Here is a 14,249-nt window from a genome sequence, read left to right as displayed (position 1 = left end):
GTGTCACATTATAATGCCCCCATGACTGAAATGGTGAGCATGTTTGGTGTAATGGATATTTGTACCCACGACCCTCAAATTATGAGTGGAGCACCTTAACTACATGGCCATGCCAGGTCTTGCTATGTCATTATTTTAAGACAATAGGGATTTAGAATAATTCACTAAAAATAGTAAACATTTTACATAAAATTAGAGTTAACTAATAAAGGGGTAAAATTTGACTGCTTTGATGTCTGAATTATTTTATCTTTAATTTTTTTAAAGGAAATTTCAAGAGAAGTTGAAAATGTTCTGTCAGTTTCAAAGTGGTGGAGAAAGGTGTGAATTTTTGAAAAATATACAGAGTAAGTCAGTAATTATTAGTTTTCTCATTAAGAGTCACTGTTGTTTTTCTCACTGTGGTATAAGTGCATCTTTATTGAAGATATAAAGGCAACTATTATTATAATGAAAGAGAACCTTTTCTGAACACACAGTGATACTATTGAAAGTTGAGAAATAAAAGTTACCACCAAAACAGTGCTGAAACTATTTGTCAGAGTATTTCGTTATTTTTTTAAGGTAAAAAGGTCTCTGGACTTCTGATATTTTAGTTAATGAAATAACCTACTAATTTAAAAATATAAATGTTATTAATACCATTATACAAAAAATATAATCTTATGCTTCTATTAATATTCTTAAAGTATCAGCAGCTGAAACTGAGATTTCCAGTACTCACCATTGGTCTAATTGTGTTGTCTTTATAAGTAGAAGAAGAAGACCTGAAGAGAAAGATTGAACAGCTGATGAAATATAGGAAATGTGGGCTAACCAAGCTTGATGGTATGTTCCTTGTCTTCTTGTTGAATAAGCTATTGTCGGTTTTTTTTAACCTGTTCAGTGCCATAGACAAGATAACTTGTCCAAGCCGATCAGTAACACAGTGCCATGAACGAGTTAATTCGTTCTCAATAATACCTAACTTCAACGCTAGATTTCAGCACCATACATGCATATCACCTACTTACAAATTGTTTCACTTTCGATCTGAAATGGCATCATAAAAAAGTTACAAAATGAAGGAACATTAGAGTTGTATTTTGAACTTGGTTCAGAGTTGCCGCAGCAGCTGAAATACTTGGCAGTCAACAGGTTAAGTTGGTTTGCTGATACCTGTTGTTACATGATGTGATATATGTATTGCTTATAATTGTTTGAGTTATGATATGTAACATTAACACTTTGACATAGTAATGCTAGATAATCCTGATTTCAAAAAAAACGTACAATATTGTTTTGTGAACAGTTTAAATTTTCTATTGAAAATAGACAGGCTGTTTTTTGTCAACCTCTTATTATTTTTTTGGTGACAGGTTAATAGAGGTTTATATTAAAAATTAAAATTATATAAGCATCAATTATAGAAAAAATACAACTTTGTTATGTTGATTTAAAACCACAGTGTCATTTTGTTTTGCACATTCTTAGAAAAACTGTTTCATTGAGAAGTTCCCTCATTCCATGGCAGAACAAAGTATTCCTTTTTTCTTTAACTTGATTCTTCTACAAAAATCATAGAATATTCAACTAATTTGAAAAGAATATGTTTTCAATGTAACTTAATACCGATAATTAAGATACCTGTACTTGATATACGGCTAGTTTAACAGAGAGTATACCGTTATATTAACATGTAACACTCACCTCTAAGACAAACTTATCTCACTAAAGGATTAATCAAACCCAGTCTCTATAAAGCAGTATATGTCCATTTAAATAAAAGGAATGGAAATATACTTTCTGTAGAGTAACTTCACTCAATTTTGAACACATTATTTTGTTCAAAATAACTTACTAGTTAGCTAATAAAACTGGAAGGGTAACTGTAATTTAGGAGCATTTATTGGTTGATATGTTACATATCTTCAGACTTATACATGTGGGTTCAAACAAATGTATTCTAGTTTATTATCTTTCACAAATAGAGGTCCTAAAAATTGAAATCTTGATTATGACATTCAGAATGTCATTTGCTAACAAACATTCTAAGAAGTGGATATTATATGAAGATGTTAGGTTCTACTGTAAGATTACATGTTATAAAGATAACTGAAAATGTTTTATGTCAATTTAACACAGAATGTACGGAGTTTAATTCTATGAAGTGCAGGAAGGACACAAAGAAGGGAATAACTAGTAAACTGGTAAGCATAACATTCATAGTTAAAAGTTTTATACTATAACAGGAATGTTCTAAAAGTTACTAATAGCATTGTTATCATTCATCAACCTCTTGGCTGTGTTAAATATTCCACAATGTCAGTGGACTTGTAATAAATTAAAGAAAATAGGATTGTTACTATTAATATGATAAGTTAGTTATGAGCTATGTTATTTATTCTTTGAGGGGCTTAGAATTTATATTTTGTGGGATTATTTTGAAACTTATTTTCTACATTTGATATAAAACTTAAATAAACACATTAAATGGATTTTGGACTTTATTTATTGGTTGAATAAATAATTGAATCGTATAGAACAACCATAATAATACGTTCACTGATGGTGATCGTTTTGAATAACAGTATGTTTTATTAAATGTTCATTTTCTGCCTTAAGTATTTCTTAAAGTGAGTGGTAACTGATTATATATAATCAGATATTAAGTAGGGAATGTAACAGGTAATAACAGACAGTGAGGTTTCTTTAACTTCTTATACTTTCTTACTGAGCTCACTAAATCCTGTTACCTGAAATACTTATGTAGAAAATAAATGTATAATTTTCATAGTTTTTGGCATAAGTTTTAAGTTATTATGTGATGATAATCATAAATGTTTGGACACACTGATGAAATTTAACTTAATTTTGTGGAAGATGAAGAGATTTAACTTTATTTTACATTATTCTAATTGGTATAACATGCTAATATTGAGGGGCTTGTGGAACAGAGAAAAGACTTAGATTGTATCAGTTTACTATTTATCCAGGGCAGTTCCTAAACCATCACACCCAAAAGATATGCAATGGAGTGCAAAAGAGAAGGGTAAGTACAATTGATTTATATTATAAGGAGTTAAATATTCTTCTATTTAGATATAACTGTTAGTAATTTTGATAAATCTTGTAACTTCTGTTTGTTTTTTTCAGACAATGTACTAACTACTGTAATTTTCTGGCAGTTTGTTTAATTATTTTGTGTGGACCTTTAGCAAATTAGAAGCATATTTACATATAAAAAAGCTATTTATTTAATATAAGGAACCCAAATCATCTACAATCTGTATGTACACACATACATATATATCACATGATTAGGTTTTGTAGCTCTTTCTATTTTTGGAAATCCCATTGTTGAAGTACTAAATAAAAAGAGAGAAGAACACATGTTTTAGGATCTGTGTTTTTTGTGGTAATGTGAATTAAAATGGATTGAACCAAAAGAACATTTCACCAGTATTTAAAACCAGTTTTATTTAAAAGGAAAAAAATGAAAAATGTTTAATACTTATTTTCCATATTTGTTTCTAAATGCTTATTATCATTATAGTATAGTTTATTATTAATTTTTTGTGTGTCTGTAGTTTCTCATCGTTCTGCAATTGTTCTATAAATAATTACACAACTGAAATTTTTTTAAATTAAACTGTACAAAACTTATTGCCTCTAACCTAGGAAAATGTGCAAAGTAAAACTATTCAATAGAAATCTTATTCAGAAAAAAACATAGTACTCTGTCCTTTTCAAACATTTTTAAAAGATCATCTTGGACTATGTGACAGAATTGTTTTCTTTTTTTTCTGCAACACATTGAATGAATAAATAATTTAATTGCACAACAAAAGTTATTTATCATTTTTTCCAACATTGAAAAACTTCTATTATACATCTGATTTATAAATTAGATGTAGACTGAAGTGTTTTTTATTTTTGTAAACATATTTTTGATAGAATTATGCTACATGCATGTTTATGTTTCTTGTAAAACAAAATTATACAGTTTAATGTTTGTGTATGTTAATGTAAGTCTAGGTAACATTTTTACTACTTAAAATAATTAAGCTTAGTTGTTTAAAATGCTTCTTAAGTAATTTCTTTAAACTGTATTATACAAGTTGCCATAGTGATCACGTCTTGTTTGTATTTATTGTAGAAACTTATATGTAAAATTAAGCCAATATATAAACAATTAAACAAAAACTGTTTAAACTGTTATCAAACACTAAAACTATCAGTTTCTATTATTGAATGGATGGAACCAAACATTTACATTTGCTAATTTTCAAGTGGGAAAATGAACTCGCAGGTAAAAATTTAAGTTAAACTGATAAAATTGAAAAATAATGTCAAAACAAATTAAATACATTGAAGATTATTTTGAACTAGATGGACAAAGTAATTTATGACCTAAACATTACTAAGAAAAGAAAGCTGTAACCTGTTACAGACAAGGCCCAGCTTGGCCAGGCGCTTAGGGTGCTCGATTCATAATCCAAGTGTCACAGGTTCGAATCCCGTCACACCAAACATGCTCGCCTTTCAGCCGTGTGGGTATTATAATCTGATGGTCAATCCCATTATTTGCTGGTAAAAAGTAGGCAGTGGGTGGTGTTGACCAGCTGCCTTCCCTGTAGTCTTACACTACAAAATTAGGGATGGCTAGTGCAGATAGCCCTTGTGTAACTTTGCATAAAATTCAAAACAAACAAACAAAACCTATTACTGACAATATCACATTCAGATAACCCTTACATAACTTTGTGTGAATTTCTGAAATATACAAATAATATAACAGAGTTTAAAGTGCAGGTATTATTATTGTCTGAGTGAAATAAACATCAGATTTCTGGAAAACAAATACTGGAAAGTGTATGAGATGCACGATGATTGAGAATACAGACTTGTGAAATAATAAACAAATTTAAATAAAGTAGGTGGTATTGAGTGATATGAATTGCTTTAATAGTTTATGTATATAAGTGAAAAGACAGTAAAATATAAAAAGAAGCATGGCTTTCGTTGCTAAGATCACTGTATGATACAAAAATATAAGTGTTATCGTAAACTGTAAAAATTTTCACGTAGATCTAAATTTTCTGCTTCTACTAGCATGTTAAAAAAATTCATAGATTTTTGAAATTTTATTTTTTTTGCAGAGGAAGAGGCGTCACTCTTGGACACGAAAAAAAAAGTAGGAATTCCTTTTCTTGAATTGTAGTTTTATCAATAAACAAAACTGTCTATCAAATAAGTGGAAAAACTGTTATCTTTAAACAAAATGAATGTTTTCATGTTCGTAAAGTATTGCTTCACCTGTACTACGTAAAGAAGTTACAAGTGGTTGAAAAAAGTTATGCAAGAGACAAAATATTAATAAAGATGTTTAATTATGTTAAACGAAAAATTATATACAGCACAGTTTCAACGAATACCTTGTTTTTTTCGTGCACTGAAGTTATTCTGATTTTACTTACAGAAAGAAATGAAGTACTGAATTGGGTCAGTGAAATGGCCCATCGCACACCTGGAATCTTCCTTAGACGGGAATGATCAGTAAGTGATCTTTCATTATTTGTTTTACCCTTTCTTGTATAACAATAGATGAAACAATAAACTGGGTGTGTGAAGTGGCCCAGTACCTGTCTCATATCTTTCTGAAACAAGAATGGTTAGAAAGTAAGCTCACATTGTTTTGAACACTTATTTTATGAAAATTAATTAATTGATTGTTTATTTTTGCCCAACAATATAAAAACTATGTGCAAAGAAAAATTAATTATGTTAGCCATTTTTACTTGCCAAAAACCACCAAATTACTGACATTCTAAAGAGTTTTCATCAGTGTATACTGGTTGGCAATAAAACACTATCTACAGTACTTTAGAATAAAATATATATAGTTTGTTATGTGTTTGGGTTTTGATTTTTTTTTGATAAATTATGGTAAAACTTAAGTAAAGGGCATTCTAGTAAGTTATAGTAATATAAGTAAAATAGTTACAGTAGTGACTATGTTTTCAGTAAAAAACGAAAATAACCTCAGTATTTTTAAAAACATTAAAGAAAGCCTATAATTTGTGTAATTGGTATTTTTTAAATTACAATTGATATAAGAAACTTATAATTCCAAGAAAAGCATTTTTTAAAATGCTCTTAAAACTGTTAGAGGGTTGATGAAACTGAGTTGAATGGACAGCAACTGCCCGTTGTATAAACATGAGTGTAAAGGACAATGTTTTGAAAGTTTTTTCACTGTTCGTCTTGAGGTGTGTGTGTGCTGTGTACCTTTATGGTATTCTGATGAATTGCGGAAAGTGTGTTATGATTGGTTGACTTATCCATGTTTCTGATTGGTGGAAAGACTTCCTGTAGATTCAACCAATAGTAGCCACAGGGCACTCAGCTCTAATCCAGAATCTCTGTTTAGTGAGGGTTTTATTGTGTTACTGTTTAGTCAGGTTGTTATTGTGTTACTGTTTAGTGAGGGTTTTATTATGTTACTGTTTAGTGAGGGTTTTATTGTGTTACTGTTTAGTGAGGGTTTTATTGTGTTACTGTAAAATTTGTGTGTTGATAATTCTGATTTTTTTTTCCCAATCTTATTTGGTGTTCAGTTGACATGGTGTTTTCTGCAATGGCTGAATTTTGTGTTTTTATAAGCCTTTGTTTTTTTTTTTTTTTTTTTTTTGTAACTCTTCTTCATGTTTCTCCAATGTATGTTTCATTGCAGGAATACAGAGTTTCATAAGTGATGTTTTTGTGCTTCTCATTGGTAGGTAAGTTTCTGTTTGGTTTTCACCAGAATAGATCTGAATGTCTTGTAAGATTTACACTGGATATCTATGTTCAATTTCATGGCTATCTGTTTATTTGAGATTTTCACTGAAGTTTTGCAGGTAGAATAGGTAAATGGTATTAGTGTTAGTGTTTTCCTTATCTTCCAATTGTGGTCTTTTTTTTCAGGGAGATTTTGATGAAGGAGGTGTAACTATTCTGTTTAAAGCACACTACAATCTCTTGGTATTCTGTTTTGATAGATGTTTTATCACAGATATTTTTCTGCTCTCTTGTTTAGGCATTGGATTATACTGTTTTATCGGGCTTAGGTGATAGGACTGGAAGAGTAGATATCTGTGTGTGTGGGTGGGTTTACTGGATACAATTATGGTGCTTTTCTCTTTTGTCTGCTGATGAGTATACCAAGAAATGGTATGTTTATGTGTTTCTTTACTTCCATGGTAATATGGATTCTTTTGTCTGTAGAATTAAAATGTTCTAGGAAAGCCAGAAAACAAAGGTTAAAAGGTTATTAAAAAAATCTGACTAACTAGTTGGATAGTTCAGGTTAAGTTGATACTAAATACTGTTGTTACTAATAGTAATTAGTAAAAAGAATGCTTTACATCTAATGAAATGCTTGTTGATACCCCATAGATCTAAGTTTGCATTCAGTTTTTTTTTATTGTGAACACCAAATATCTCTGTTTTGTGATGTTAGTAAATTACATAAATAAAAAATATCCATTTTACACAGAAATATGAAACCCTGCAGTGTGAATGCTTTTGAAGAAGAAAGGTCCACTTTCAGAAAGCACTTGAGTTATAAGATTTTGTACTTTTGTGTTAAACACCCTTTAATAATATTATTGAGATGGCACTTTAGAATTTGATGAACAAGTCCTTTTTTCAGTGTGATGACCCAACTCCACTCCATGCAAGATGTACTTTTATTTTAAGAAAATAGATATAACAACAGTATTGATTCTTTTATGTTACAATTTTTTAACAGAAAGGGACATTAGTTTACATTAAAAAAAACATGTATTACAAAGGACACTTTAGTAGTGTTTAAAACAAGTAAGTGACCAAAGACCTAGAAAGAAGTATTCTTGTTTAATTTCATGTTCAGTATCACATCCATTGAAAATAACCAGTTGTGATCATAAAAAAGGTGTTGCTTATAAATAGACTGAGGGTTTCATCAGTTATGGTAGCAATTTCTTCCTTCATTTCAACTATTATGTGCAAATTTTCACAATAGACTTGTTTATCAGGTTGGTAAACAATGAAAAATCACTCATGGTAAATATGGTGGTCTTACATTTATTGGTGTGACTGAATTCACACTACTACCAATGAGCATAAATGACTGCCTGTACTTTTGTAAATTTTGTACCTATGTGACAACTAGTTATTATGTAAATTTTAACCACCTGGAACTATATACTAACACAGTTCTTTATCACATAATAGAGGAGTTTTATTCCTATATATATTCTGTTTCATCTCTGTTTTCGTTTTTTCCCAATATTATTTGTACCTGATCCTTAAACAGCAACCATGAATTTTATTTTTCTTATTTTTTCTTCAACAGACTAGGCAGTTGATAAACAGGGTAATGGATTTGACGACCTTCACAATGTCTCTTCTGGATCCTCTTCAGAAATAGTTATTACACGTTGAGAGTGGATCTCTTATTACTCAGGAATAAAAACTTTTCTCTTACAGTGACATATTTATTAACACCACAGTTATCTCTTTACCATGTTGTAAACATTTCTGATACATTTTTACATACATATTAGTTTTTATAATGTAAGATACATATACACCATTCCTGTTTTTATAACAATTGTTACATAATTATTTTCTTACAGTTTTAAAATCACATTCTATAAAATTAATCATAATACCTCAATTCTGTGAGAATGAAAACATCATACAGGGCCTGATCTAGGAATGATTTTTTTATAATATTAACTGAATCATTGTTTTTGATTTATTATAATTTGCTAAATGTAAAAAAAACACCTTATTTATAGTTTGTCACAAATGTGAAATATTTTTAGAGGAAGAAATGTTATAATAAAAGGTAATGTTGATTACTGGTGCTCATTGTCTACCTGAAAATTGTGAAATGTAAAACATTGTATGATATAAAATAAGTAGGTCTAAATAAAACTTTCATTTAATAGTAATAAAATGTGCTAAAAAAATAAATAATGTTCGTCTAAATAAAATGTATTAACAAAACCTGCAAAAAGAATAATTAAAACAAGATATTAAGATTTAATTACTATATTATCTTTAAACCTTTAATTTGGATTACATAACATTTAGTTGAACTAATCTAGTCACTCATGGTTTGTAATCACAAAGTTCATCTATTGTCGATGACTGGCCCACTTTAAGTGATTATTTAAAGATAGAATAATGTTATATCTAAATCATGGTGTTTAAAACTGTCTACAGTTTTTACAATGATCATAATGTTTTGCTAACTATTCTTTACTTTGCCCTGTAGAAGTCTATGACTAAACTCCATGTCACTAGTATGTGTCTATGTATAAATATATATATACACACACACATATAAAAAAAGTGTCACACCCACTAATATAGAGTTCCCAGTTAATTTTAGCTGCATATATGGCATAAAAGGTTCATATGTCATTCATTGATAACTTATACTTAAGTATTTAATATACCCATTAAAGTATATTATATTAATTGTTGCAGTTTTATGTATATTATAAAAATATACATTTTGTTCCCTCACAAAAAGTTTATTTTCAGAAAATACACAAATTTGTACTAAATCAGGTCCTGTAACATTTTTCTATTATTTTGCATGTCTCTCTTGTGTACAAAATCATTGGTGATCATGAGCTTAAACTTGTAGATATTTTAGGTGCATTTTGCCATTCTTTGTAGAACGGTGTATACTTATATATTTCTATGTATTTATGTAACTGTTATGTGAAAGATATTTTTTTACACAATTTTTTGAAAACTTGTTTGAGACTCACATAAAGTAGTTGTAAGATAATTGTTCATGCTATATTTCATATATTTTTCATTTTGCTCAATACAGGACAGTGTTACAGACAAAACAAAATTGTGATATCACATTTTTCTGATTTTGAGAATGGAGTTATCACAGGTTTTATTAATAATGTCGAGTGTAGTATCAGAAACTGATATTTAGGCACAGATGAGTATTTTTTGTTGTTGTTTTTTCCTGTTGTTCCTTAAACACGTAGGTACAAGAAGTCTTGATAAAAATGAAATAGAAACCCTACATACATAATATACATTATTGTTGTTTTTTGTAATTTGAGGTGAAGGAGACAAAAGTTAATTTTAAATTATGATTTTCATCATAACAATTTTATAATTCTAATTCAAATATATTGTCTTCCAATGAATTGAGAAGATTTAAAATTCATTTTTAATTTGAGGAAAAGTAAAAGAAAATACTTGAGATTTTTTTTATACCTGTGGAAAGCAAAAACCCAAACTCAGCATACCATTAACATGTTAAAAAATATCACATACAAAACAAGGCAGATTTTGTTTATTTACTACTTAGATGATTTTAAACTTTCTTAGTTTATGTTAAAAATTAAATTATGTATTCTCAAATACTTATTTATAGAATGAAAGTTTTATCAAAATTGTTAACAGTTTTCAATACATGAAAATTTGACTGAAAATAATGAAACAAAATGTTAAAAATTATTTTAACCAAAATCAGCAGTGGATGTCTATAGTTAAGAAAAGATTTGAAAAGAGTTTTTCAAATTGAAGTCCAAATAGTTTTCAAAAGTAACAGATAAATGTAACTTATAAAATGCACCAGATAAAAAATGACTATGTTTAGGGACCAAAAAATGTAAATATTATGTTGTTTTCTTTGGAATGTCCAATTATAATGTGTGTTGTTTGGTTAATTTTCAAGTAACTGCTACAATTATTGTGTTAGTATGTATTATACGTATCAAAATTAGGCTCAAATTTAACTCATAATAAAACTCAAACTTTATTTTTTTTTAACTTTCTCTCTACCTTTTATCACTCCCCAAGTACAAAATCTCAGAGGTAAACTGAACCAGTTTATCTTAGGAATACCTCATAATTGATAAACCCATTTTGTAATGTGTAATGTTCCCATAAGTTTCAACAAACTGATGTTTGTTTTTGTTTGTTTGTTTGTTTGCATATGTTCATAACTCCCGTTACTGATTTGATTATATTTGTTTAGAAAGCTATAATTAAATTTACCCTATACAAGTTGGTTTGGGTTCCAAATTTTTAATGAGGATAATTTGCCCATATTCACAGCTTGATACTGGTGATTCGAAATATTTATCATTGAAACATTCTGATCGTAGATGGATTTTACTGTTCTACTTATGCATACAGTAAAAGAAGTTCATTCTGTCTTTTTCATACTTTTTTATGCACGTAAAGATACATAAATATTCTTAAATAGTCCATTTGTTATAAAATCTAAATTCTGATGTAATAACTTCACTTGAATGTTGTGTATTATGCTTGTATGTTTTTTAATATTAATGGAGATAGCAGGTTGATGATATATACTGGCATTTAATGAAAAGAACTGATCAAAAAGTAAGTTAACCATATTGATCAAAATCCGTATGATCTCTGTAGTAACTCACAAATTAATGAAAGCAATCCTGACTCAATGTTTTACGTACGTGTCAATACCACGTGCAACCTGTAATAATTAGATGACAATGAATCAACAGTTAGGAACTCTTACTATAACATGAAATGTTATTTTTTTAATCAAACATCATCCTATCTTATGGAATGAAAATATTTTTTTACAAAATAAATGTATCTTCTAGTAACAATAATAATAATTAACTTTAGGTTATGTTATACGATAATAATTATGGCACACTAAATTACGTAATTTTATAAAGTTTTATACTTTCGTAAACTGATAGAATCTGGTAACTTTTATTTATTTATTTGAAAACTAATACTTCACTTATAAGAACAAATAATGTCGTTGGAATTGTGATTAATAATTTAAATGTTAACCGAAACAAGGAATACTACATTTAACTGGAAGGAGAAATGTCTGGTGAAAAGTAGATGGATGTAATGTATTTAAATATCAACTATGCATATCTGTAACCGATGTAACTATTGCTAAGAGTACAGTAATAATAATAAACAGTGGCGTATGTTGATTCACGTGTTTTCGTTTGAACTTCAGTTTATTGCTCAAGAAGGCAACAAGAATGTTAATTGGCAAATTTCAAATTAACTAAAAACATTCAGACTTTATACTGGCCCGGCATAGCCAAGCGTGTTAAGGCGTGTGACTCATAATCTGAGGGTCGCGGGTTCGCATCCCCGTTGCGCCAAACATGCTCGCCCTTTCAGCCGTGGGGACGTTGTAATGTACGGTAAATCTCACTGTTCGTTGGTAAAAGAGTAGCCCAAGAGTTGGTGGTGGGTGGTGATGACTAGCTGCCTTCCCTCTAGTCTTACACTGCTAAATTAGGGACGGCTAGCGCAGATAGCCCTCGAGTAGCTTTGTGCGAAATTCAAAACAAACAAACTTTATACCTGCATGATTGTCTTTTTTTGGAAGTACCATGTATGGTCCTATATTTGTGGTTTGTACTTATAAAACAAAAACGATGCTTTATTATGAATTCAGTGTTGTCATTGTGTTTCTCGTAAAATCAGTTGCACAAAAAAGGATAGTGTTTCTTTGGGATTTTCAAGAAGCAAAAAAAACTTGTGGTTGGGGAACCACTTTCCATAAAACCCGTTCATAAGATAATTAAGTCGATAATGTAAGTAACAGGAGGAAGAGTTATATAGTACACTCGTGCTAATTTAAATTTTAATGAGTGAATATAAGAGTATCTCAAATGTAATGTTTTGTCTTTGTAGATATACAGTTAGCGAATTGCTGAGAAAATATAAACTTCGTGTAAATGTTTTTGCTTTCGTTTTAATGCGAAGAACATGTGATAAGTTATGCAAATGTGTAACCTGACAATACATTTAACTTTTTTTTAAAAAAAGGTGAAGTTACGGTTATCATAACTGCTGAAACGAATTAACTGCTTTATCATCTATTATGAATTTTACGATTACCTGTACAGTTTCATCATTTCTATTGTCGTCAGACTGTTACGTATTTGTGCTGTAAAAAAGGGGGCGTTCAGTAAGCGTTTTTTTTTTAGGCTGTATTGTGGAGGTACTTGTATAGACATACAGATTTTACAAGAGAGAAGGAATGTATAAGGATCTGCTTTTAACAGCATCCATGTTACCAAAGACAGCTCAATTTAGGAAGGTGTTGGGGCATGACCTCCACAGTTAATATAATCTACAGTTGCTTGATAAATCACATATATGAGTGGCGGTTCCAACGCCCCCTGCATTAAGTTTGCGCCTGTTGTTTGAAAATGAAATTAATAAATCGGCATTTTTATTTCGCAAAATTACGGACGACTGCGTGAAATTTTGAAAACAGTTTTCTGTTTTATATATGCAAAAACGGCTCGTTTGGGTTGAGAAAATATTTTACGTAGAAGAGCGAACAACGTCAGGTTCACAAAGAAAGAGGTAGCTGACCACATGTTTGGAAGGGGTTGTGTAACTGAGTGTCGGAATGTAGAGGGCGGTGTTATGTGTTTGAATATGTAATTTTATTTTATTATATTTAATATAGGTATAAAGGCGTTCCTTTATATTGGTTTATTTTGGGTTTAAGTTGTTGTATAAGTAAGGATTCTTTAATTTTGCGTTTGTTTCTTTATTTAGTATTTGAGTGTTTTCTATGGTTGTGTTTATTTGACTTGCAGTGTTCGAAAACGTGTGAAGGTGTCTTTTTATGTTCTTTGAATCTGGTTTCCATTTTTCTACTTGTTTCTCCAATATAGAAGTCGTGGCAGTTATCACATTGTATTTTGTAAATTATGTTAGTGTTGTGTTTGTTAGTGTAGTTTTTATATAGTATAGACCTCAGTTTTGTGCCTGTTTTTTGAATAAATTTGGTATTAACTGGAATGTCATATTTTGTTACTAGTTTTTGCCAAATGTTGGTTATTTTTCTGCTGTTGTCGGGAATATATGGTATGCAGCAGTACATGGTTTCGTGATTTTTTGATTCGTGAGATATATTTACTTTTGTTGGTTGATTTTGCTTTATGTCTAGGTGTGTGCGTATAATGTTTTCTACGGTTTGTTGAGAAAACTTATTGATGTTGATGAAGTATTGTTTTATTTTGTCTAATTCATCGTTAATTTTATCTGGTGAGCATAGTTTTATGGCTGTGTTTATTTGATTTCTTTGTATGTTGAGTTTTTGTTTTGTTTCATGTGCTGAGTCCCAATGAATGTATAGTCCAGCATGGGTGATTTTTCGGTGGATTTCTATTTTGAATTGTGTGTCGGTTCTTGTAATTGTGAGGTTAAGAACTGAT

The 14,249-nt window shown here is 29.7% G+C and overlaps 1 protein-coding gene across 5 annotated transcripts in view; it reads left to right on the top strand.

Moving 5' to 3' along the window:
• The window catches only part of LOC143229357 (transcriptional adapter 2b-like), a 33,649-nt gene extending 21,652 nt beyond the window's left edge, over nucleotides 1–11,997 (top strand). For 3 of the 5 annotated variants that reach the window (XM_076461600.1, XM_076461609.1, XM_076461582.1), the window contains 7 exons: nucleotides 268–347; nucleotides 754–828; nucleotides 2,125–2,189; nucleotides 2,960–3,031; nucleotides 5,142–5,176; nucleotides 5,463–5,538; nucleotides 8,360–11,997. In XM_076461600.1, the coding sequence (XP_076317715.1) occupies nucleotides 268–347; nucleotides 754–828; nucleotides 2,125–2,189; nucleotides 2,960–3,031; nucleotides 5,142–5,176; nucleotides 5,463–5,535 (400 nt within the window). In that variant the 3' untranslated portion in view covers nucleotides 5,536–5,538; nucleotides 8,360–11,997. Of the gene's footprint in view, nucleotides 1–267; nucleotides 348–753; nucleotides 829–2,124; nucleotides 2,190–2,959; nucleotides 3,032–5,141; nucleotides 5,177–5,461; nucleotides 5,539–8,359 lie in introns of those variants that run through there. The other 2 variants (XM_076461591.1, XR_013015839.1) reach the window with 2 other exon arrangements.
• The last annotated feature ends 2,252 nt before the right edge of the window (nucleotides 11,998–14,249 follow it).

The sequence above is a fragment of the Tachypleus tridentatus genome, chromosome 1 (genome assembly GCF_004210375.1).
Source record: "Tachypleus tridentatus isolate NWPU-2018 chromosome 1, ASM421037v1, whole genome shotgun sequence".
NCBI lineage: Eukaryota > Metazoa > Arthropoda > Merostomata > Xiphosura > Limulidae > Tachypleus > Tachypleus tridentatus.
Note: the sequence above shows the minus strand (reverse complement) of the source record. Positions and strands in the feature narration are given on the sequence as shown.